Below are 24,025 nucleotides of genomic sequence, written 5' to 3'. Positions count from 1 at the left end.
TGAGTGAGATGAGCAGAACCAGAAAAACACTGTACCCCCTAACAGCAACATGGGAGTGATGGTCAACCTTGAAGGACTCACTCATTCCATCAGTGCAACAATTGGGAGCAATTTTGGGCTGTCTGCAAAGGAGAGTGCCATCTGTATCCAGATAAGGAGCTGTGGAATTTGAACAAAGTGCAAGGACTATTCCCTTTAATTTAGAAAAAAACAGCTATCTTATTGTCTGATCTTGTCACCTCTTAGACTTCTCTTCTCTTTAAGGATCTGATTTCTCTCTCATCACACCCAATTTGGATCAAGGTACAACATGGAAACAAAGTAAAGACTGACAGATTGCTTTCTGTGGGCGGGGTGGGGGAGGGAAGCAAGATTGAGGGGAAAATTGTAAAACTCAAATATCTTTAATAAAAATAAATTAAAAAAAAAAAGTTCAGGCCAGGAATCTGAGCCCTCAGATTTGACCAGTATCTCGCTGCAGTATGACCCAACCTATCCTCAACCAGATGGGTTTCTATATGAAAATAAGGTGGGATGTATATCTGGGTCAGTGCTCTATCTTTTGCTTAATATCCTGTTACTTCCTTTTTGATAAATGTTAGATGGTCTTTATGTCTCTCTGTTCCAGGTCTGACCTTGAACCACATGATTGACCTAAATTAGACCTAGTCCACAGTATCCTTAAACTAGACTCTTATCAATTCCCTCTACCTCCCTGCCTTTGCAACTGGGACTTTCCTAGGGTTAAGTAATTTTCTTTGGTTTACAAAGTTAGTAATACTAGATGTGAGATGTAATCCTGGGTCTTCCAGGCTCCCAGGCCAGCTCTGTTCTCCATCAATTATGAATATCATAGGGCTTCTCCTTACATGAAAAAAAACCCTAAATCATTCAGAAAAAAAAAATCTTAATTTTGAATTTTGTTATTTTAGACATGTTCAGCACTCCTTGACCCCATTTTGGGTTTTCTTGGCAAAGATACTAGAATAGTTTGCATTTCCTTCTCCAGTTCATTTTAAAGATAAGGAAACTGAGGCAAACAGGGTTAAGTGATTTGTCCAGGTCACAAAGCTAGTAAGTATCTGAGGACAGATTTGAACTGACAAAGAGGAGCCTTCCTTACTCCAGGGTCAGCACTCTATCCACTGTGCCACCTTGATGCCCAATGTATTCAAATTTTAATGTCTCTTTTACCTTCTTCAAATCCTATTAACTTTCTAAATGGAAAAGGATGAAATTATAAGGAAGGAATAAAGAATTAGATCAAACACTTGATATTTCAACTATGAAACCAAGGTCAAGGGGCCCAAGTTCAAATTACTTGGCAGGCATCTGCCACACTGTTCAAAAGTGTATCTCCACAGCTCATTAGTACAGTGTGAACTGATCAAAAAGGTTTTCATATTGTTTCTGTTTAGAACTTGCCAACTAGTTAGGTATATGAAAAAAGAAAGGTGAAGGAAATCTGCTAAAATGTTTTTAATTGATACATTTTGGCTTCAACTCAGATGAATTTCTCTCTCCCCCTTACCTCTTCCCAGATAAACCATTCCTTATACCACAGAGAAAAAAATCAATTCAGAAAACCCACCAGATCCGATAATACATGTGAAATTCCACACCTAGTAAGAGCTCCGTATCTGCCTAGAGGGGACATTTTTCAACTCTTCTATAGCTACCAAATCACTTGATTAGCTTCATACAGTAGGACTTCATGACAGATCTACAGGGATCCCAGTGTCCATCATGTGAAGACTAGGGAACATCTCCATCTAACCGTCAAAACCTCTTTTTTCCCCCGGACCCCATGCCCATTTTTCAAATTTAAGTGTCTCAGTTTCACGGGTAAGTGAAAAAACAAGACAAGCAACTCATCTGCCATCTTGGAAAGCGGCTCTGGCCCAGGTTGGAGCAAGAACAGATATTTTTTTTTCTTCCATCAGGGTCTTGGAATTGAAATTCTGTGAGTGTGTGTACATGTGTTGGTGATGCTCTATGCCTTTATTTTAATTTGCATTTATTTTAGTCTACATCCTTTTGCTGACATGAGTCAGGAGTTCAAATCCAGTCTCAGACATTTGACACGTGTGTAACTTTGAGCAAGATATTTAACCTCGATTGCCTTGCATACAGGACCATCTCCAGATGTCCTGATTCATAGCTGGAAGAGAAAATGAGACTGATGATGTAGCACAGCACACCCTCACTCAAATCCAATTTATGTGCTTATCATGGCATCACTTCCTCTGATGTCATGGTCTTCTTCAAGAATGAAGAACATTACCATTTGATATCCTCATCATCTTCCAGCAAGAAATTCTACATTTGTTTTGCTGCTGCTGGTGTTCCAGTTACTTTGGAGTAGCCTATACACTATCCTTCCCCACTCCATTTCCCAACTCAATGTTAGTCCAGAAGTCTAAAATATACTCAGAAAATTACCAAAATCTAAAGGTTCAATCAATCAACAAGTATTTATTTTGCTATGTCTCAGGTACTGTGCTATGCCCTGGAATAAAATGAATGAGGCAATTCCTTCTTTCAATTTGGTCATTAAATCCCCAATTCATTGGCTATCTTCCTTCCTCAATGACAACCTCCCCCCAAACTCTCAGAATTCAACAACTCACTTATTAATGGTCATGTGATTTATTAACTATCAGAACCTACTAAAAGAAATGTGAACAGTAATTAAAATATTCTGTCATAACCAGGATTGAATTTTCCCTTTCCTTCCTACCCTTCTTCCAGTTGATATGAGGAAAATGCAAGACAGAGAAATTGACATTTAAACCATTTGAGAGAACTTCCCTAACAACACTGACTACACAGAGAGAAGAGGAAGCAGCTATGGACTACGTTAGCTCTCACCTCGGATACTATAGTCTACTAAGCCTTGACCTTATCTGCAGTCCAAAGCTTGCTTCTCCCTGATAGGAAGTTACATCTAGGCCACAATCATGGTGAAGCAGTAATTGTCTCGCCCTTGACCCCTGTGTCAACAATGCTCAGCTTTACATCCCCCTGTTGTAGCTGTTGGGAGCAGAATACTTGCCTCCCTCCATCAAACCCAAGGGAAATTTCCAAAGACCAGACTAGCTTCTTCCTCTTATTACTCTTGTCTTATAGACTAGGAGAAAAATCTGAGACAGAAGTCCAAAACCAGAAGAACCAGAAAATCTTTAATTCTGAGATTACCGCACACATTTCCCCGTTTACCACGTCTCTTTTGTTTTGTGCTATTGAATCTTCTCGGTATCCGAACTAAAAGCCATCTTCAGCTTCAAGAAGGCAGTTTAAATCCCAACTGATCCATTTTCAAGTCACTGCCAACCCTGAAGGCAAGGATGAAGGAAGGCAATCAAGACAATCCATAAAATGGCAGGCAGTTTCTCAGTTTCCATTTTCAAGTTACTCTGTTGAAGCAAAAATCCTCTCTTCCCCCATTTTTTGCTTGAACCCTCATCCATACCCACAACCTTGCCCTTCCAGGCTATAATCTTTTGTCTTTCTGCTTGTCTTGTGGAACTTCCTCAGAAGTAGGTCTACTCATTCTTTACTCCTCTTCCCATGCCAACCTTTTGCCACCACCATATAACAATCTTTCCATTCATGCTATTTACACATCTATAGATCATTCTCCATTTTTAAGTAGCTCCAATCTCCATTCCAGTCCCTTCCTTCACTTTCAAAATGTACTTAGCCTCCAGGTTCAACAATTTTCTTAATGTTGCATCAACAAACAAGTGTGATCATACCTTTATATCATTATCACCTGTAACATTTTGTTTCCATGATTCTAAATTCTGAAATTCCTCAAAGAATCAGTGAATTATAGATTTGGAGCTTTAAGAATCTTAAGGACCTTTTTAGTATAATGCTACCATTTTAGAATTGAGGGATCTAAGGCAAAGAGAAACTGAGTAACTTGCTCAGGGTTTATACACACACACACACACACACACACAGACACAGACACCACAGGGGGGTTGGTAGGATTTGAACCAAGAATTTGACTCCAAACCATTGTTCTTTCTACAGTATCCTCCCACTTCTTCCTTGTTTCACTCCTCCTTAAGTCTTTCTTCCTGTCTGTTTTATACTCCCAAGACTCCTAGCTTTGTCTCACCTTGTTCCTTTTATAATCTTGGTGGATGAGATCCTCCAAATATCATCTTTTACTGTTGCATCCCGTACTCTCTTGCTTTATCAATACTCTTTGATGTTACTCTTGTATCAATATTCCAATACATTAGCACCCAGCACAGTGTCTAACACTAGTAACTGCTGATAAAATGATTGTTGATTAACCATAGCTATCGATATACCATAGGTAGGAAAGCTCAAGAGAGTATTCTTCTGGGAAGGACAATATACCAATTTAGCAGATTTCAACATAATACCAAATCTGATCCTATATTTATCTATTTTGGAGGTGCAATGAGGAATAGTCTGATTTAAAACATCAGATTTATTGCATAATACTGAACAATATGCACACACATAGAAAATAAACATTTCATATCCTTGTATTATAAAGAGACTTAAAAACTACTAATGTAGCAATCAGAGAAGTTTAAAAAACAAAAAGCAAAAGCAAAACCCTATATCCTTTCATTGAGATGTGTAAAGTTTATTATCTTGTAATATCATGTGGTTCATAAATACTGCATATTATATAAATAAGTTTTCTCTAGCTTAGGAGGTCTTTAAAATTAGAATTGTGTGAATTCTTTGATCATGAAGGACATTTTTCCATGATGTGGAAGGTAGAATTCCATTCCTTTGAGAAACATTTACATGATTAAAACATAATCTCCCACTATAAACAAGCATTTCAAAATTTGCAAAACATAACTTCTGTAATAAAGAAAGTCTTTAATTTGCCAGCATTTAGTGAAGAGGGAAGATAAATCTGTTGGACAGAAATTTTACATTTTTAATGTAAATTTCAAAAGAATAAATTGCATGCATCCTCTGAAGGAAAGAAAGAAAGGAAAAGTTAAATAAAATTAGAGGAAAAAGAGAAGGGGTAAGAGGAAGAATTGTAAAAGGAAAAGCAGATGGTAGGAGGAAGGGAAAGAAGAAAGTTTTAAAAGTGACAGAAAGTGATTTAAGGAAAAACTGACTAGAAATTTCACAGTTACATATGGTTTATTGCTACTTTCTCCTGACACAAGAATCTCTTTAAAAAAAATTGCCAGGAAAGCAAGATAATGTGAATAAAAAAACTCACATTCTTTTTTTCAGAGGGACATGCCTAGAAGAGGCAGAAATAGAACTAGCTTCCACTGAAATACCAAGCTACTCTGCAAATCCTTCAGAAGGAAAGGAAGGCCATATTCATAAAAAAAAGTTTTACTTTGTTTTTCTCTGAAGCTCTTAAAAAAAAAGTATACAAAGATTCATTGTAAGTTCTCAAAGTTAGACCAAAGCCATAGACTGAGACTCAGTTTTGAACTGTAAAACAGTCATTTCCTCCTGAATGTCAGAGTAATGTTTGGGGCTTTGAGACAAAGTCAGCCAAATGCACCAGTAAAATTTCAAAGGCTTCCAAGGAGTGAATGATTCAACATTCTTAGGTAAGGAAGAAAAGATCAACAAGAAACGAGCTTTTAGAAGAATGAAAGAATGGATGAGGAATAATTGTAAAGAGGGGAAGGCATCTAGAAACTGACAGCTAGGAAACTATTGTTTTACCCAGCAGATCACCAATTACATTGAGAAGTGCAAGGGACAGCTGGAATGGAAGAGGTTGAATTTGAGAAGGTAGTTTTTATAAAATCTCTAAATGAGAGTCAATTCCCCAATTCCCAATCCCACTCCACCCCTAACCCAAATGCCGATTTCTTAGAGTTTCACTGCATTGATATCTCTAGAAACATATCACTGAGATCCAGTCTTGAAGGATTTCAACCCAATTTGATTGCACAAATCCAAAATAAAAATCACTCCATGTGTTCTTCTGCACAAGGCTTGGTGGAGGGCAAGTACACTTGGGGGTGCTTCAGGCTAAACTAAATCCCTCATAGTGGTCGATAGCCTGAGTCAGACGTGTATTCAAGATCTCCTTGCTGCTGTATTTGGGTAGATCTAGAAGGTTGTAGCAAGTATGAGCCACAGGCAAATATTCCTCCCCACTCGTGGTGGATTGGATGATGATTCGAAGGCTTGACATTCCATAGATAGGGATCCGGTCACTGCCTGTCAGAAATACTGGGGGAAAAAAAGATAAGGTATTAAAACCACAGTCAAGCAACAAAGAGTGCCAATTCCCACTGGTGTTTGTCTTCCATTCTGATTCACTTCTCCTAGCGCTGAAAACACATCATAGTGACTGCTTTGCTTTCATTTATTTTTAAAATTCATTTTTAAAAATTTATGGCATAAACAATTATTTCCATAACAACACAATAAAAAAGATGACTGCACATGAAACTGCAAATTTATTACGAAGAACTTTCTCTCCCCTTTTAAATATCCTAGAATCCATCAAAGATAATAGAATTGTAGAGTTAGAAGGAACATCCATAGCCATGTAGTCCAGCCAATAGATAGTAATCTCTTTCAAGATCAGGGACTCTCTTTTGGCTTTTATTATATGCTGGTTCATATTGTGCTTGGCAAAGAGCTTGATTCAGTAACCTTATATAAGGTCTTCATCATGACATCATAGTCCATACCTGTGACTTCTATGATATAGGGAATTCCCACTAAGAAAACTCCTACTGGGGGCAGCTAGGTGGCACAGTGGATAGAGCACCAACCCTGGAGTCAGGAGGACCTGAGGTCAAATCAGACCTGACACTTAATAATTACCTAGCTGTGTGACCTTTGGCAAGTCACTTGACCCCATTGCCTTAAATAAAATGAAAAAAAAATCCTACCAATGCAGGTCAAAGACTACATTTCTATGGAATGTACTCTATTATTCTAGGAAGCCTGCAGTTGCCTTTGGGCTCAGACCTCCTCAGTACCCTCTGTCCCCCTCTGACTGGAGGGTTGGGAAGGAGGGTAGAGGGCAAAAAAAAACTCCTCTCAAAACCTTTATGGTTCCAAGGCTTACCACCTCTTTATTTCCCACCAGCCATATGTTGTTTTTGGACTGCATTCCAACATGCCCCAGTACTAAGTACCTTCCCACCGTCATTCCTCAATCTCTGTGCTCTCCATGTAACAGCTGACATTTTTGCCTGTCTCCTCCTGAACAATCTCACATTTCTAGGTTTTCAGTGGCACTCTTCTCTTAGTTTCTTACTAGCTGAATGATTGAGCCTTTTGAGACTCCTTTGCAGTTATCATTGATCTGTGGGTGATTTGTTTTATCCTAGGTTCTTTCCTCTCTCTCTCTCTCTCTCTCTCCACTCTTTCATGAATTCAAGGTTCATTTATTTCTATGCAAGTAACTGCAAAATCTACATATCTAGTCCCCTCATCATATTCAAATTCATGATATGCACCTTCCCAACCAGATTTCTAGCTTCTGCTCTTACTAAGACCTGATGAGTGAGAGCTCATGAGGTCTGGATGGCCCTGGTCACCCAAACACATCATCTATCTGCTAAACCCCATGCACATTCCAACCACCTCCCCACCCTAGCTTTCCCTTCTTTCTATAGGAATAATAATCAAATTAATTTTACTATTGCTTCAAGAAAACACATAATTTTATAGCCTTGGGACTGAATTTACTAACCCTGTGTCTTCACTTTTCCTGATCACCCTCCTCATGTATCTTATCTCCCATATTAGATTATCAACTGTGGATGGTCAGGTTAAACACTCAAATGCTGAGAATAGGAGAGTTCTCCCAATCACTAGGTCTCCTTTGGGGAATGTGAAGTAGTCCCTGTGAACAGGGGGACCATTACCACTATCCACAAATTGCCACTGACAAGACCTACTAGTTGAAAGGCTTTCTAAAGCTGACATGATGAGGTCGTTGAAACTCAAGGAAAGACCTTGTCCCCTAGTAAGGACCCCAAAATCCCTGCCCACAGGCACAAGACAAACCCCCATCAACGAGTTCTAAAGTCTGTGGTATATCTTGAAAAATATTTTAAAGAAAGATTCATTTTTCCACCAAGTTTTTTTTTCCATTTTATTTTAATAACTTAAAGGATGTGCACATCCCAGAACATTTTGTTAATCTGGAAAGTTTTAATGAATTCACTTTTTTAGTAGAATCCATACTTATAAAAGACTATGTTATTAATTTCTTAGTGGAATCTCACCCTCCAAATGGGAGAGGAAATAATGTCAAGTATTAAAAAACTAGGCTTACCTGTGTTTTTTGAATATTATGATGACTACTGGCCAACCAAAACTGTAAATTCCCTGATCTAAAAAGTTCTAAATTTCATTTTCTAGTAAAAGAAAGTTAAACTTTGACTTTAATGTTAATCCCAAGGAAAAATTCGTTTTAAGGTGTTCTTTTAACAGAGAAGAAAGTCTCTCCCAACTGACTGAGCTAGAGACCTACTCTGAGAGGCATACCTGAATCACAAAGACTACACACAGGACATTTCCAGAGGAATGTGTCTGAATTTGCCTCACTGCCACCATTCTTCTCTTGTGTGCTTTTTATTTGTAAAATCCATTTACCAAGCAGGGACTGCCCCCCAGCTTTGATTTTGTCAGAGCGTCATCTATCTTTTCCCTTTCCCTCTTCTGTTTTTTGGCCTGTATATCCTCAATCTGCTCACTAATAAGGTTGTATCCACTAATCAGGGGTTTATTAAATTCCAGATGATATCAAAAGATGGCTATACCCCTATAGAGACTTGCCTTCATCCCCTGGATCCCTCAATTTTTCTATTTAAATCATCTACCTCCCCAAGGAAGGTAGTTAATGAGGCAAGGACATCTTACCTGAAGCAGTTAAAGAAGATGATCTCATCTTCCCTGTTCTCTAAATGAATTTGGGTTCCAACTCCTTGAGAGGGTAAATGATGAGGTCACTGAATCTTAGTTAAAGACCTTGTTCCCTGGCAAGGAGTCAGAAAATTCCTTCCCTACAGCACAAGACAGACCCCCTATCAACAAGACAATAAATCCCTGTCCTAGCCTGAAAGGATTAAGTCACCTACATGTCCCTGATTACCTCACCCCTACCCTTTAAAAGCTCACCTCATTTGAGTTGCTGGCTCCCTCTGTAAACCAGCCTACTCCCTCAAAGAAATGCCTATACTTGAATTGGGGAAAATCTGAGTCTGAATTCTTTCCAAAGATGACCTGCATACTGAATCAACTCCCACTGAAAGAGCAGGCAAGACCAACTAGTCGAAGTATGAAGGCTTTCTGACTTCCTCTCAGACTATGGTGGAGAAAGTCCAGTACATTAAATCCAATAGTACTTGCAACTCAGTCCCTATAGTCATTACTGGAGGGGAATACCTCATGGAAAAAAGGGAATGTCACCAACAACAATGATCATCAAACCAATCAATGGCCAGATAAGCCCCAAAGTCCTGGGAATAGTTACACAGATGAAGAGAAGTAATAAATCAATTACGATAATATTTTAATAAATTAAATACATTCATTTACAAACATCCATGAATTGGAGGACTAATGATATCTACCCTCCCTATATAAAGGAGAGAAATTTAGGCTTTAGAATGTGTCATATATTTTTTTTTATATAACCAATGAGGGAATGTTTTTTTACTTGATAATACAGATTTATCATTATGACTTTTAATGGCTTTGAGAGTGAGAAGAAAAGAAAATCAATTACAGTTAAACAATCTAAAAGAGTAAGATGATCAGAAACTTTTGCACAAAAACAAAGCAAACTAATAAAATGTTTTTTGTTGTTGGTTTTTTAAAAATTAATATAATTTATATTTGAATTTCCAGCCTTTACAACTTTGGCCTTTGGAGTCATAATTCAAGGAAAGAGTCCTTTGGGAGACGTAACATGGAAACTCCTTTTGCAGGTACCAAATCCCTACCTTCTCAATAATAATAATAACAATTAGCATTTTATATTAGTACTTTAGGGTTTACAAAGCACTTTACATATTATTGCTGAGCCCTCACAATGACCCTGTGAACAGGTTTCATTCTTATTTTATTAGTGAGGAATCTGAGGCTTGCTCATTATCTACACAGGTAGTAAGCATCTGAGGTAGAATTCAGACTCAGGTCTTCCAGAACTTCCAACGTTATAAAGACCTGAAAAAGAAAGATTTTGCATATAGTTTTATTACTGGAAATATTTAAAAATATGTACTGCTTTACTTCTTCACCCTAAAGACCCCAGGGTCCTCCCATCTGATTTGTGGCTAATATATCCCCTACTGTCTCCTCCATTAGATTAGGAGTGCCCTAAAAAGAAAAAATGGTTTTAAAAAAGCATTAAATTTTTTTTAATATATAATTGAAGAATAAATTTTTTTTATAAATATGAGCTTTTCCCCCAATACCTGCTTTTTTTAAGCCCCATAATTCCACACTATCCCCTGCAACATTCCCTTATTTATCCCCTCACATGAGAACCATCCATTTGGCTCTGCTCACTTCTTTCCTATACTATCATAAAAGCCTGGTCTTTTTTTTTTTCATTAGCTTGTGTATGTTTTGGCTGTTTCCAATTTGTCATTTTAACTGCTACTGAATAGATGGATCAAGACAATATAAGTTCTCTTTATTGTTGTCAATATTTTTACTATTGCTATCACTTAATTCATTGTTCTCATTTTTGACATGAATCAGATAAAAATGATAATGACAGGCTATTATCATTTCTTTTTTTAACTTAATGACGGCTGTTCTATTACATATAAGTATCAGGATGAAATTTCATTTTTCAATTCAACAAATGGGGAAGACAGGGTGAGATGTACCTATTTCTACAAGATTTTTACTTCAGATAGTTCTCTATTTTTGAAAGCTTTTATTAAGGGTTATCTGAAGATTATGTAGTTTGTAATTAAATTGTTATGACTTCAATATTATATTATAATATGCACATTATACCAATAGTATGCCACTGTGGGGCATAAATGCTGCCTATAGTAAAGTGCTTTAGTACCAGAATGACTTGTTTGTTGAATTCTTCTTTAGGATATAAGTATGGGAATTTGCTGATTATTGGTTTATAAAGGATAAAGAGCTTTTGGTATATAATTTTAGCTACCTGATTATGGTTTTTATTATTTTTACTTGTTATCCACTGAAATTATATGTGAAACTGCTATTTTAAGAGAAGGAATTTTTGCACTGTTTATTATAAATCTTTTTGTTTGCATGTTAAAAGTTAATGGATATATTTACTTGTCAAAGGTTTAACACATTTTTTTCCCTTTACTTGTTTATTCAGCAAAAGGTTTTGTTTTCCTTCAACTCCTAAGCCTCAAGTAAATGATGGTTTCTGACAAGGTCATTTTCAGGATATTTATTTGTATTTAACTAACTCGGTTGCCCAGTCTAAAATAACTACCACTTGGAAATGTCACTAACAGTATATTATTTTACGTTAAACTCGATAACTTGGCCATTCTAGTTTTGGCACCAAACAACTAGAGCCAGTGTCTAAGGATTGTGAATATATGCCAAAGTCAAGCTGCCTGAAAGACAAAATCATCAAGACAGAAAAGACTTGTCTTTCATCTCAGGCAATTGGGCTCTGACCAATGAATACAATCTAAACCTTTAAATAAAATGAAGTGAGAACTTTTCTGATAAAAACTGCCAAGAGAAACCAAAGTTTTTCAACATACAAGCAGGAGCAGTTCATTCTCAATTTATACTGCTGCCAAAGACTCTTCTAAAGATTTCTGGAGGACACAGGAAGTTCTATAGACCCAATTAAGTGAGCTCTTCATTTGTTAGTACAAGTTTTTGCACTTACTCTTTTCCTAACTTCCAGTCAGTTGTAATTAATTCATGCAATAACTGATACCCTTTGGTATACATCAATGAAATAGGTTTGAGGTCAAATAAAACCAATGCCACCAAGATTAGAAGGAATGCAGAAAGCTGGGAAACAATTTTTGTTCCTAGTGTTTCTGTTAAAAGATTCCTTTCTAAAATATATTTCAAATGACTAAGTTAAAGCTATTTATAGTCAGATGGAAAAATGCTCTAAGTGATTATTGACTAGAGAAGTATAAATTAAAACAACTCTGAGGTACTGCCTCAGAACCATCAGATTGGCTAAAATAATAAAAAAAGGAAATGACCAATGTTGGAGGGTATATAGGAAACTGGGATACTAATATAATGCTGGAGGGACTGTGAACTGATTCAATCATTCTGGAGATCAATTTGGAACTATGCCCAAAAAGCTTACTGCCTTTTAACTGTGCATAGGTCTAAAGACCCACATGTACAAAAATATTTATAGCAGCTCTGTTTGTAGAGGCAAAAAAATGGGAAATTGAGGCGATGTCCATCAAGTGGGGAATGGCTGAATAATTTGTGGTATATGAATGTGATGGAATACTATTGTTCTATTAGAAATCATGAATGGGAAGACTTCAGAAAAGTCTGGAAAGACTCTCAAGAACTGATGCTGAGTGAAGGGAGCAAAACCAAGAGAACATTGTACACATTAACAATAACATTGTGAGATGATCAACTAGGATGGAACCAGCTCCTCTCAGCAGTTCAGTGATCAAAGCCAATCCTAAAAGACATGATGGAAAATGCCATCCACATTCCGAGAAAAAAACTATAACGTCAGAATGCAGACCAAAGCACATTATTTTCACTTTTCAAAACTTGTTTTATATATGTTTTTCCTTCTCATGGTTTTTCTTTCCTTTAGTTCTGATTCTTTTTTCACATGACTAATATGGAAAAATGTTAAACATGATTATACATGTATAACCTATATCAGATTACTCACTGTTTTGGGGAGGAGATAGGGGAAGGGCAGGAGGTAGAAAAATGTGGAACTCAAAAGCTTACAAAAAGCTGAATGTCGAAAACTATCTCTACATGTAATTGGAATAAATAAATCATCTGGGGAAATGTGGTTTTCACCCTAGTAGAATGTAAGTACCTTAAGGGGATGGCAGCTTTGTCTTTGAAACCCTAGCAAAAAATGGGTAGTTAATAAATGCTCATTTAATTACTGAACTGAGATATACTTTTCATTGATACTTACAAAGAAATTTCTTCTTCTTTTCCAAAGGAAATTCATGAAAAGTTTCCCAAAACATTTTCACTGTGGGATGTGCAGCTGAATAATCACCTTTATAGATTGTGCTCTGTTAAAGAAAAAGGCCAAAGAACTTACAAAAATAATACCACTTATAAAGAAACTTACAAAAAATAGCTAAAACAGAGAGCCTTTTCCTTCAGACAAAAACATACTAATGAACAAAATAAGCAATATAAACTGGCAAACTGGCAAATTCATACATTTGCTCATCAATCCTATGGGCATACCCTTAAGACGTGACAGCCAAGTGGTATGATGTCCGAAATTATGAAAACAAACATTGTAAGACACTGGGGAAGCTTTGGGTTAGTGGAAGAATGACAGAGCAAGGGCAGGCTCAGCAAAACCAAGAATAGGAACAAACATGTTTAGGGAAAAAAAAATGATTAAAGACAAGTCCCCCATAAGCTAAGGATACCCACTAATGGTTAGAGAAATCCTAATAGAATAGAGTATATTATTGAAAAGATTAGGCTAAAAACAGATTCAACCCAGAGTACTTCAGCAATCTCTCCACCAAAATATCAAATTATTTCCTTACCTCTTCCAACTCCTCCCAGTTATAATTGCTGTTCCCCACAATCATGGCCCTCAGCTCTGAAGGCTGGAAGAGTTCTAATACTTTGCCTCCACACACCTTCAGAAAACCACTGGAAAAGGCTGCATACCATTCATGAATTGACAGGTGGAAGACATAGTTGACATAAGCATCCACAAATTCCTGCCTGTCCAAAGAAGAGAAAATAGAAGATATTAAGATTATGTTGTATATGTCAGCAAGGGCACTGTATTTCAACATTAGTGTTTCTATTCCTTTTCAATTTTCATTATTGGTTCAGTTCCTGTAGTTATATTTTTAGAATGAAGTCTGCTCCAGTTGATTTATATCAATAAAGGACTATTTGTATTGACTGTCTACTTGTCTTTTTTTTCCCCTTTTTTCCTGATACTCAATTAAAACCTCTCACTGAGAATGAGAACATCTACTAAATGGAACCCTACTAAAGAGACTCAACCACAGTCAATGTAATTTCAATAACAAGAACTCCCAATGAACAACTAAATATATTCTTCTACCCTCAAACCTGAGCAACCCTGTTACGTAAAATAGTTTCTTTGGGAGCAAAAGAGCATGACCATCGGCCTGCTTCCTTAGATTCATATGCAGAAAGACTACTTGATCCCAAAAGAAATATTCATGTTTGCCAAATATAAGAAGATACTATCATTATCACAACTGATAATTTTGTGGGATAGCTAAAAATATCTTCAAACAAGATATATTTGAACACACACACACACACACACACACACACACACACACACACACACCCTGGAGAGATGTAATCACTAAAACTGCCTTCAGTCACTCAACTCAACGTATAATAATTTTAATAGGCAAAGTTTACTTTTTATTTAACTGAAATCCTTTAACCATGTTTAAATTACTAGATTTCGTATCAGATATTGGTGACTCTAGATGGCTATAAAATAGTTCTCCTAAGATTAAAAAAAAATCTTAATTTGTCTCTTTTCTGAGTAGCTCAAGTTATTTAGCAGGAGCGATACTGAATTTTAACATGGTCATTCATCCTTAATATTGACTGAGCAAAAATTTTCATTCCAAGGTCTCAAAGAACTTACCTGAAAGAATTTTCAAAATTTTCTAGATATGAAAATGGAGGAGAGAAAGTCTCAAAGAAAAGTTCTTGCACAAGGTCATCAAACACTTAAGCTAGAGAGTCTAAAGGAAGAAGCTAAGGAGGGAGAATATTCCAGTCATGGGAGATACTCTGTAAAAAAGCTGAGTAAAAAAGATAGCCTGTAAAAGAGATGAGATTTTATGGAGAGATGGAGTTATGTCATGACTTAGGGAAGTACAGATCCTCCATAATTACAATTATATCTAACAAATATTAGGTAAATTTCTCTAGTCTCACTTTTTTTTTTTAAAGGGGAGGGATAAAGAAAGGAAAAAGCATAAGAAAACAAGAAAGGAAAATGCAGCAATAAAAATCATAACTATAGACAAAAATGAGATGAATGCACCAAATGAAATGAATTATAAAGCAGAATTTTAAAAAAATGGTGATCATAAGAAATACATGAAACATAATGATCCCCACAGAATTAAAATAAGAGGCTGGAGCAGAATTTAACTGAAAAAAACTAGGAATAGCAATCATTTCTGACAAAGGTATAATAAAAGCAGAAAGAGATAAACAGAGAAACTTAATTAAGCTTAAAGGCATCTAAGATAATGAATCAATATCAACACTTAATATATCGAAGCCAAATAACATAGCAGCTATTTGAGGGAAAGGTTTATCAAATTTCAGGGAGAAAAAGGCAAGTAGAAGTTTAATAGTGAGAAATCAAAATGCATTCTTTGAGATTTAGAGAAATCTAACAAAAAAGATAAAGATGTTAAGGACAAGAAGATAGATTTAGCAAAATTAGATAGACATCTAGCAATTATGAATGGGAAAAGGAGCATGTTTGTATATGTATGTATGTTAAGTATATGATCTATTTGTGTGGTATGGATGGCAATTTATATAGAGAACCTGAAAGGATCAACTAAAAATTACAGCATTGAGGATCATATCTCCAGGTGACCTCTGATGTCCATCTTGCCATCATTTCCAGATGGGTCTGGAGGAGAGTAAGGCTGGTGTCTTTGCAGAGCCCTCCCTCACTTACAATTCACTAACAAATAATGGCATCACTTTCCTGATGTCACGGTCTTCTTTGAAAACTAGGGACAAACAACAGCAAGAGGGATCACAACTATGAGAAAATACACAGATACTGATTGGCTAAAGGAGTCTTTTGACTTTGTTGCTTTTTATTTTGTTTTGTTTTTTCCTTTGACCATAGGCAGGTAATCCTGAGTCCTTCTTTGGGGGCCGACTGGTAGCTGAAGAAGTTTCTACATTGGAGAGAACAATCAAAGAGTGAAAAGGGAATCCATACTCTGGAATAATAACCTAGGATAATGGAGCTGTCCCATATTAGTGGTTCCTGATCTCATAACTCTGTTGGACAGGCTGAAGGCAGATATAATGACTGCCATAGAAGAGTAGTCAGATATCAGCTGTAACAGATTCTTGTACAACCTAGAAGGAAGTGGCATTGAAGACCATCCTCTTCACAGAGGGTAGGGTCAGACGTTATTTTTAAGGGTATGGCTTTATGTCTCAAGATAACAGAGAGAAGGCTAGGTCCTAGTAGTAGTAGCACAGGAGGGAGTAACAGACATAGACAGGTTCTCGATGGAACTGGCAGAAAGGTGGGCCTCAGGAGCAACTGGACAATGTGGAGACTTGAACCCTAGAGTCCATAAACAAAAGGGAAGAAAAGAGAGGATCCCAGCCGTTATGGCAGCACAATAGGAAAAGAGCAGGCTTTGGCAGTGGCAGAATTGGCTATAACTCAATGCTTACTTGAATGTAAAGACACTTTGGCTCCTCTACTCTGCCATAACACTTAGTGATTAATGTAAAAGTTCTCCTTAGAAGAGACTGCTTAGAGGACTAAGCAGTGTCACTGTAGGCAGGTGGTTTTGCTTTCTGGAAATAATAAGAGTGACGAAAAGATCCAAAGAGTCCCATAGAAGTGGGAATCAGAGTCTTCCAGTGGGGAATAGGTATTTGGTGTTCTCCCATGCATTTCCTAGGGTGAAGGGGATTCTGGTTTGAGGGTCAAGAAATACTTACGTGGGAAGTAACAAAGAATGTCATGAAAATCAGTTGCTAAGTCTATAATATCTCAAAGAAAGCAATTATTTTGAAAGGAGTAACTAGTAAAAATGGTTGAATCAAATGAGAGTTCTTTAAGAATTGGAGAGAAATAGATATGTTTGAGAAGCAGCCAATAGACTAGGAGATACTAGAGATTATAGAGAAAATGGAGATGACAAAGCAAGGCAGAATCTACTGGAGGGGTGGCTAGGTGGCACAGTGGATAGAGCACTGGCCTTAAGAGTCAGCAGTACCTGAGTTCAAATCTAGCCTCAGACACTTAGTAATTACTTAGTGTGTGGCCTTGGGCAAGCCACTTAACCCCATTGGCTAGCAAAAATATTAAAAAAAAAAAGAATCTGCTGGAGAAGACAGACTGGAATGGGACCACCTGTACAACTTATTATCCTTGACAAGGAAAAGGACCACTCTTCATGAGAGGTAGAAATGAAGAAGGAGACAGTAGCAAAAGTCATCTGAGTGATTTGAGAAAAGGAGAGAGCTCTTGGTGAATGACTTCAATTTTTTTTCATTGAAATATGAGGTAAAATTGTTAGCTAAGCAGATATGCGGGGGGCCATGGGAAGTTAGAAGAGGTATTAAAAGCTGAGTGGGATATTAAATTGATTACAGAGATGTAAAAGATTGCTTTACCTGCAGCAAGAGTCCAGTTGAGATTATGTAACCTAGTCAGCACAATTTTGTAATTTTCTCCAAATTTTTTCAATAGCATATGGGTTAGAGAGGAAGCAACAGATGGTGGGAGAGTAAGATATCATCTAACTGATTTAACCTAGAGTTTTTCCTGGAATAGGAAGAAACTATAAAATGAATAGAAGGGTATCTAATGGAGATACTCAAAACACTATCCCACAGCTACATAGTCTCCTAATTTAAAAGGAAGGATTATAACTATCAATAATCAACAAACATCTATTATTGCATATAATTTATGAGAGGAACAAGACTATAACTAAGTAAATAGCAAGTGTATATTAAGTAAATACAAAGTAAATAAGGAGAGAGACTAGCAATTTGGGTGAGATTAGGAAAGGCCAAATGAAATCCCTTCTACCTCCTATACTTTGATAAAGGGGTCTGGCCAGTTTTTCCTAGGACCTTGCTGCAAGCAAGTCAGGTTGATTTTTCTTTAAAAAGCTTTACACTGACCTTGAGGTGTGGGGCTAAGGGAGTTAAGGATTGGACATTCTGATCACCTAAGAGTAGAAAATATAAACCTGGCAAACTATGAGCCTGAGGTCTTTGAGACTTGCTAAGATGTCTGAGGGATTAGGAACAACCCTGATCTGCCCTGCTAACCATAGGCTTTTCTATAAAGTTTCTACCTCAACTAAATATTACATCTTTGTCAAGTATCTCTTCCATGCTGTGGCTAAATAAATCTTCAACTAGTTGATGAAAGGCCTACAAAGGTCTTCATTTCATCACAATTCTAAACATATTCACTGTAATATAGAGAATGTAAACCTAGAAAGGGAAGCTAAAGTCAGATTGTAAAGATTTATAAATGCCCAGAAGAATACTTTATATTTTATCCTAGAGGCAGGAGATTCAGATACAGAAGATAGGGATGAGGGGGGGAGGGACTGTTTGTCTTGACTTTTATAACTTGTCTAACTGTATTTAAGTCTAACTTCTCAATTCGGCACTTTCATTGTCTTAAGAAAGCTGGATGAGACCATTCTTGAGTCCCTTTTAACTCAATAGCAATTACTCCTATTCATCAAAGATTGCCAGGGATATAGATTAACTATATAGCAATTGCTCCTATTCAATGAAGATTGCCAGGGATATAGATACATATATATGTATATAAAATCAATGAAGGGCAGCTAGGTTGCAGAGTGGAGAGAGTGCCAGGTCTGGAGCCAGGAAGAATTCATCTTCATGAATTCAAATCTGACCTCAGACACTTTTGAACTGTATGATCCTGGGCAAGCCATTTGATCCTGTTTGCCTCAGTTTCCTCATCTGTAAAATGAGCTGAATAAGGAAACGGCAACCCACTCCAGTAACTTTGCCAAGAAAACCTCAAATGGAGTCATGAAGAGTTGAACAAGATTGAAGAAGAAAGATATTCAATAAAGAATCAAGTAAGTAACTCAGGAAATTTAGCGGGATTATTCAACTAGAAAAAAAGAAAAAACATTTCCTTGAATGTGAGCCATCAGAGATGATAAGAGAAATCATCTGGAGCAACAAAATCATTCCACATTCAACGTGGCAGTTTCAAAAAAGAGACAAGCTGAATTAAAAATAAAACTGCACTTCAAAAGTAAACTCAATTAAAATATATAGCCAGGAATGGAGAACATTTTTGAATTTACATCAATGTAGTGAATTTGCAGTTAAAAAAAGAAATCTATCAATACAGATCCACAACTATTCTGCAATTTGTCATTGTAAGGAGTTGCCTAAGACATTGAAAGGTGATTTTCTTGGTTCACACTTCCTATGTTTGCTAAAATGTAGATCATTCTGACATTGGCTCTGCATCCGGGCTGCTTCCCTTTAAAAAAGACCATGCCAAAGGCTACAAGTGGTGGAGACTACAGCTGCCCATCAAAGAAGGAAATGGGGAGTCTATCAGTTTGTCTACCAGTCTCATGAATGAATACAGAAACATGGAACCCTAGGAAGAGTCTGAAGCTGAATCACCTGCCTGACCAGGTCTAGGTCAGGAAACACACTGAGCCCCTATGAAGGGCTAGTTCATTTTAGCAGAGGGGTGGCTTGGCCATTTTGACACTAATAAGCCTGTCTCACATAGAAGTTTTAGAGAAAGAAATGTGACCAAAGCACTGGTTCCTTGCAGAGTTGCAAGCTGCCTTTGCCATGTATGATTCCTACACATATTGTTTGCCTCACTAAACACTGTACTTTACATCCATGTCCACCATGCTCCTTCTTCCTTTAGGAAAGTGTAAAATTCCAGGGAAAACTTACCTACTGTTCTTTTTGAGTCAATGGCTTTTCCAATGGCTGATCAAGACTACTGGCTAGTTTGCCATTATTAATGGGAAGCAAATTGGTAGGAGCTCATGAATTACATGTTAGAAGTAATTACCTGAAGGTTTACCCCTTGACCCCAAGATAGCAGTGACCCCTCTGGGGACAGTGTGAGTTAAGAGTGATGCCAAAAGGAGTTCTACACATCATATAAAACCTACAATCATAGGTTTACTAGCTGCAAGTCACTTAACCTCTGTTACAGATGCTGATTTTTAATATTTTTATATATGCACATATGTAAATACAAATATGTATGTATGTGCATGTTAATAACAAAATTTATTAAGTTGCTATTTTTCATTCCTAAAGATATTTACAAAAATGTGCCAGGCAGCAATTACACATTTATCTGTGACAAGATTAGCTTTTTTGTTCTCATAGTAAAAATAAGCTCATCACCAAAAGCTATTTATGTTGATTATTGAGTTAGTGAAGCTGAGTTTCAGCTGACTCTGGCATTGAAGCTAACTTTTCTATCCCTAGTTGTCACCCAAAACGTTAGATTCTACTGCCAGTTCTAAAGAGACATTCTAAGAGAAAAGAATAGGATCACATATTTAAGAGTTAGAAGGACCTCCGTAGGCTGAATCCAATTCTCATATTATACAGATAAAGAAACAAAGGAAAAGAGAAAGTATTTGCAGTGAGATTTCCACTACTTTCCTTGGGGCTTCTTTAGAAGCAGCTAGGTAGTGTAGTAGCTAGAGGACTAGGTCTGGAGTCAGGAAGATCTGAGGTGAAATATGACCTCACATTCTTTCCCAGCTATGTGACCCTGGGCAAATCCCCTGACCTCTGTTTACTTCAGTTTACTTAGATGTAAAATGGAAATAATAATAACTCCTATCTCCCAGGGTTATTGTAGGAATCATGAGAGAATTATTATAAAGTGCTTAGCACAGTGCAGTAAATGCTGTAAAAATTTTAGCAATTATTATTGTTATTGTCATTCCTAACTCTAAAGTTCTATCCCATAAACCATGCCACTTTTAATCTTTCATTTTTCCATTAATTAATAATTCACTTGACAATCAAGTTATTTTACTATTAAAAAACAAAAACACAAGTCATATGGAAGGCTAAATGTGAACATGATGACTATATAGTGACACACTAAAAATGTCATGATTTCATATAAATACAAATATATTGGGCTGGTGAAGTTAAGTTTCAGGTGTTTCTGGCATGTTAATAACAAAAATCAATAAGAAACTATTTTTCATTCCTTGTAAATCAGTCAATGATTTTAATTTTCAAACAAACTACTGAGTTTTTAAAGCTCTTCTTCACAGATGATTTAAAAAAAAAAGTAATTCTTTCTAAAAAGACAAACCCAAAACTCTGCAGATCCTTAAAATCAGACATCAGCTATATTTGAAAATACAAGCCAATTTTCACTAGAATGAATATCATAAACTAAAAACAAGAATGAACATCCAAATCTAAAGCTAGGATCAATTTTCTTACTCAATTGAAAAGAACATTCGTGACTGCTTTACAAAATGCAACACTTTTCCCTTGTTCTCTGATTCCAGTGTACAGGGTTTCCACAAAAGAACTTAAAAGTTAGCATTATTCTTATCCTAAAAAGGTCAACAGATTAGTTTCTAAGCAATGAAATATGCTTTTCTGCTATGGACACATAAAAGGAAAATTAAAAATACTAACCTGTTATCTTTCTGTACAGTCATTTTGTCTCCTCCAGGTATAAGCTTCTTCTCTTCAACTACCCCATAACTTTCTCTGCATATCTTTATTAAAAAAAAAATGAAAATCATTCTTTTATTCCATGTCCATTTCCAGAATAATCTTAAGTGAAGCAAAACAGGAAAATAAAAAAAGAGAAAACCTGCATTAGTAAACAAGAAGGGTATTTTTTTTCAGGTGATTTCCCTTGTTCCTTGCTCAACTATCTTTTAAGATTAAGTCTGAATAGGAGAAATTTAGAGGACAGTAAATATTAACTACAGAAAATAAAAACTTAAGATAAATTGGATAACTAAATACCTAGTAGATTTATTCATTCATTCTATAAAAATTCTATTTTGCAAACAAAGTACCATATAAATGTGTTATTGTTAACATTGTTGTTTTTATTTAGGTCCTTTTGTTATTTTTGCTGCTTAGGGATCATTTTTTTTTTTTAGGTTTTTGCAAGGCAAATGGGGTTAAGTGGCTTGTCCAAGGCCCCACAGCTAGGTAATTATTAAGTGTCTGAGGTCAGCTTTGAACCCAGGCACACCTGACTCCAGGGCCGGTGCTCTATCCACTGCGCCACCTAGCCGCCCCCCCCCCAATATATTTTCAACAAATCCTTGAATCTCTTCTGTTTTTGAAGAACACTGAAGCCAAATGAAAATGGTGATGACAGACTTGATGAGGAATTAACAGTTAGGCACTATATAGTATACACATAATTAGGTAAACAATTTAATAGCTACATGTTTGGTGTTCCTTACTGTGAAGTTGAGGCAGAAGACCTCTTCTACATCTTCCCCTGGGTAATCGAGAAGCTGCTGGAGACTCCTAAAATTAAAGACACAAAGTAAAGAAGAATGGTCAGAACCCCTAATTGCATTCATGTCATAATTATAATTATGATTGAGAAAATGATAAAAAAGATTCTAAAATACATATAAATCCAGACATACAAGTTAACTTATGGCTTAAGAAGTAATAAAACTTGAGATGAAGAGGAAATGCAATTATCTCTACCTTTTCTTACCAGTTTCATGGCAATTTAGGTTCAAGAGAAAATTTATATCACACACACACACACACACACACACACACACACACACACACACACACACACACACACACAAAGAGTCTTGGTTAATTTGGCTTTAGAGTCACAAGAAGAGAAGGATACCAGGAGAAAGTTCAAAAGATACTGCAGGGGGCAGCTAGGTGGCACAGTGGATAGAGCACTGGCCCTGGAGTCAGGAGGACCCGAGTTCAAATTCGACCTCAGACACTTAATAATTGTCTAGTTGTGTGGCCTTGAGCAAGCCACTTAATCCCATTGCCTTGCAAAAAAAAAAAAAAAAACACCTAAAAAAAAAGATACTGCATAATGTGGATGGTTAAGAATGAAAATGTATATTGGCTGATAGAAATCTTCATGAACCCGACCCACAGTCAGCCTTAGTTTCTCTGCAAAGAAGTGAAGAAATCCTTCTAACACATCTATATATATAATAGATATAGATAATATACATATATATACAGACACATATCACACACAAACACACATTTGAGAGAGCGAGCGAGCGAGAGAGAGAGAGAGAGAGAGAGAAAGAAACATTGCATGAATTTGAATTGAATTACTGTTTTTTTTTAATACAATCAATATACTTTAGGGTACAGCAGGCAACTTTAACAAGAGCCTGAAAAATATATTCTTAAAGAGGAATCAAAAAGGACTAACCTATCTGATAACTCTGTTTTTTACAGAGTGGAGTTTTGTAACTCTACTTCCCTCCCATTCTTTTATTTAATCTTTGATTCTCAGCTCTTGCCAGTAGTTGATCAGGAATACTGTTTCAAATCAAGCTTACTTAACTACAAATTGATCTACCAAATTCACATCTTCATATACATGGTTAGATAAAGATAAGGACAACAGGGAACACAAACATTTCTAATCTAAATAAAACTGTCTTCTCCTTGTGGAGAGATAGGGGCTCCGTAGTGGATAGAGCACCAGGTCTGGAGTCAGGAAGACTCATCTTGCATGCTGGGCAAGTCACTTAATCCCATTTGTCATTTACACATGAGCTGGAGAAAAAAATGGCACACCACTCCAGTTTCTTTGCCCAGAAAACCCTAGATGAGATTACAGAGTCAGAAATAACTGAAACAACTGAAAAATAACTTTTCCTTTGAGTCGTGTAATTGTTTGTTATCCCTAATACTTGCTTTACCCTCCATCTTCTGTTATTTCTTGTATTTCTTCCACTTCTCTCTTCTAACAATGTCCTCACGGGCGGCTAGGTGGTGCAGTGGATAGAGCACGACCCTGGAGTCAGGAGGACCTGAGTTCAAATCCAACCTCAGACACTTAACAATTAGC

At 36.6% G+C, this 24,025-nt stretch overlaps 1 protein-coding gene across 4 annotated transcripts in view; it reads right to left on the bottom strand.

Moving 5' to 3' along the window:
• Positions 1-4,335: 4,335 nt before the first annotated feature.
• The window catches only part of HERC3 (HECT and RLD domain containing E3 ubiquitin protein ligase 3), a 120,663-nt gene continuing 100,973 nt past the window's right edge, over positions 4,336-24,025 (bottom strand). For 3 of the 4 annotated variants that reach the window (XM_074228143.1, XM_074228142.1, XM_074228144.1), the window contains 5 exons: positions 22,410-22,476; positions 21,619-21,701; positions 13,716-13,899; positions 13,118-13,220; positions 4,336-6,216 (listed from right to left, as the gene is read on the bottom strand). In XM_074228143.1, the coding sequence (XP_074084244.1) occupies positions 6,008-6,216; positions 13,118-13,220; positions 13,716-13,899; positions 21,619-21,701; positions 22,410-22,476 (646 nt within the window). In that variant the 3' untranslated portion in view covers positions 4,336-6,007. Of the gene's footprint in view, positions 6,217-10,058; positions 10,180-13,117; positions 13,221-13,715; positions 13,900-21,618; positions 21,702-22,409; positions 22,477-24,025 lie in introns of those variants that run through there. The other variant, XM_074228145.1, reaches the window with a different exon arrangement.

The sequence above is a fragment of the Macrotis lagotis genome, chromosome 3 (assembly GCF_037893015.1).
Source record: "Macrotis lagotis isolate mMagLag1 chromosome 3, bilby.v1.9.chrom.fasta, whole genome shotgun sequence".
NCBI lineage: Eukaryota > Metazoa > Chordata > Mammalia > Peramelemorphia > Peramelidae > Macrotis > Macrotis lagotis.
This window is presented reverse-complemented; position numbering and strand designations above follow the sequence as displayed.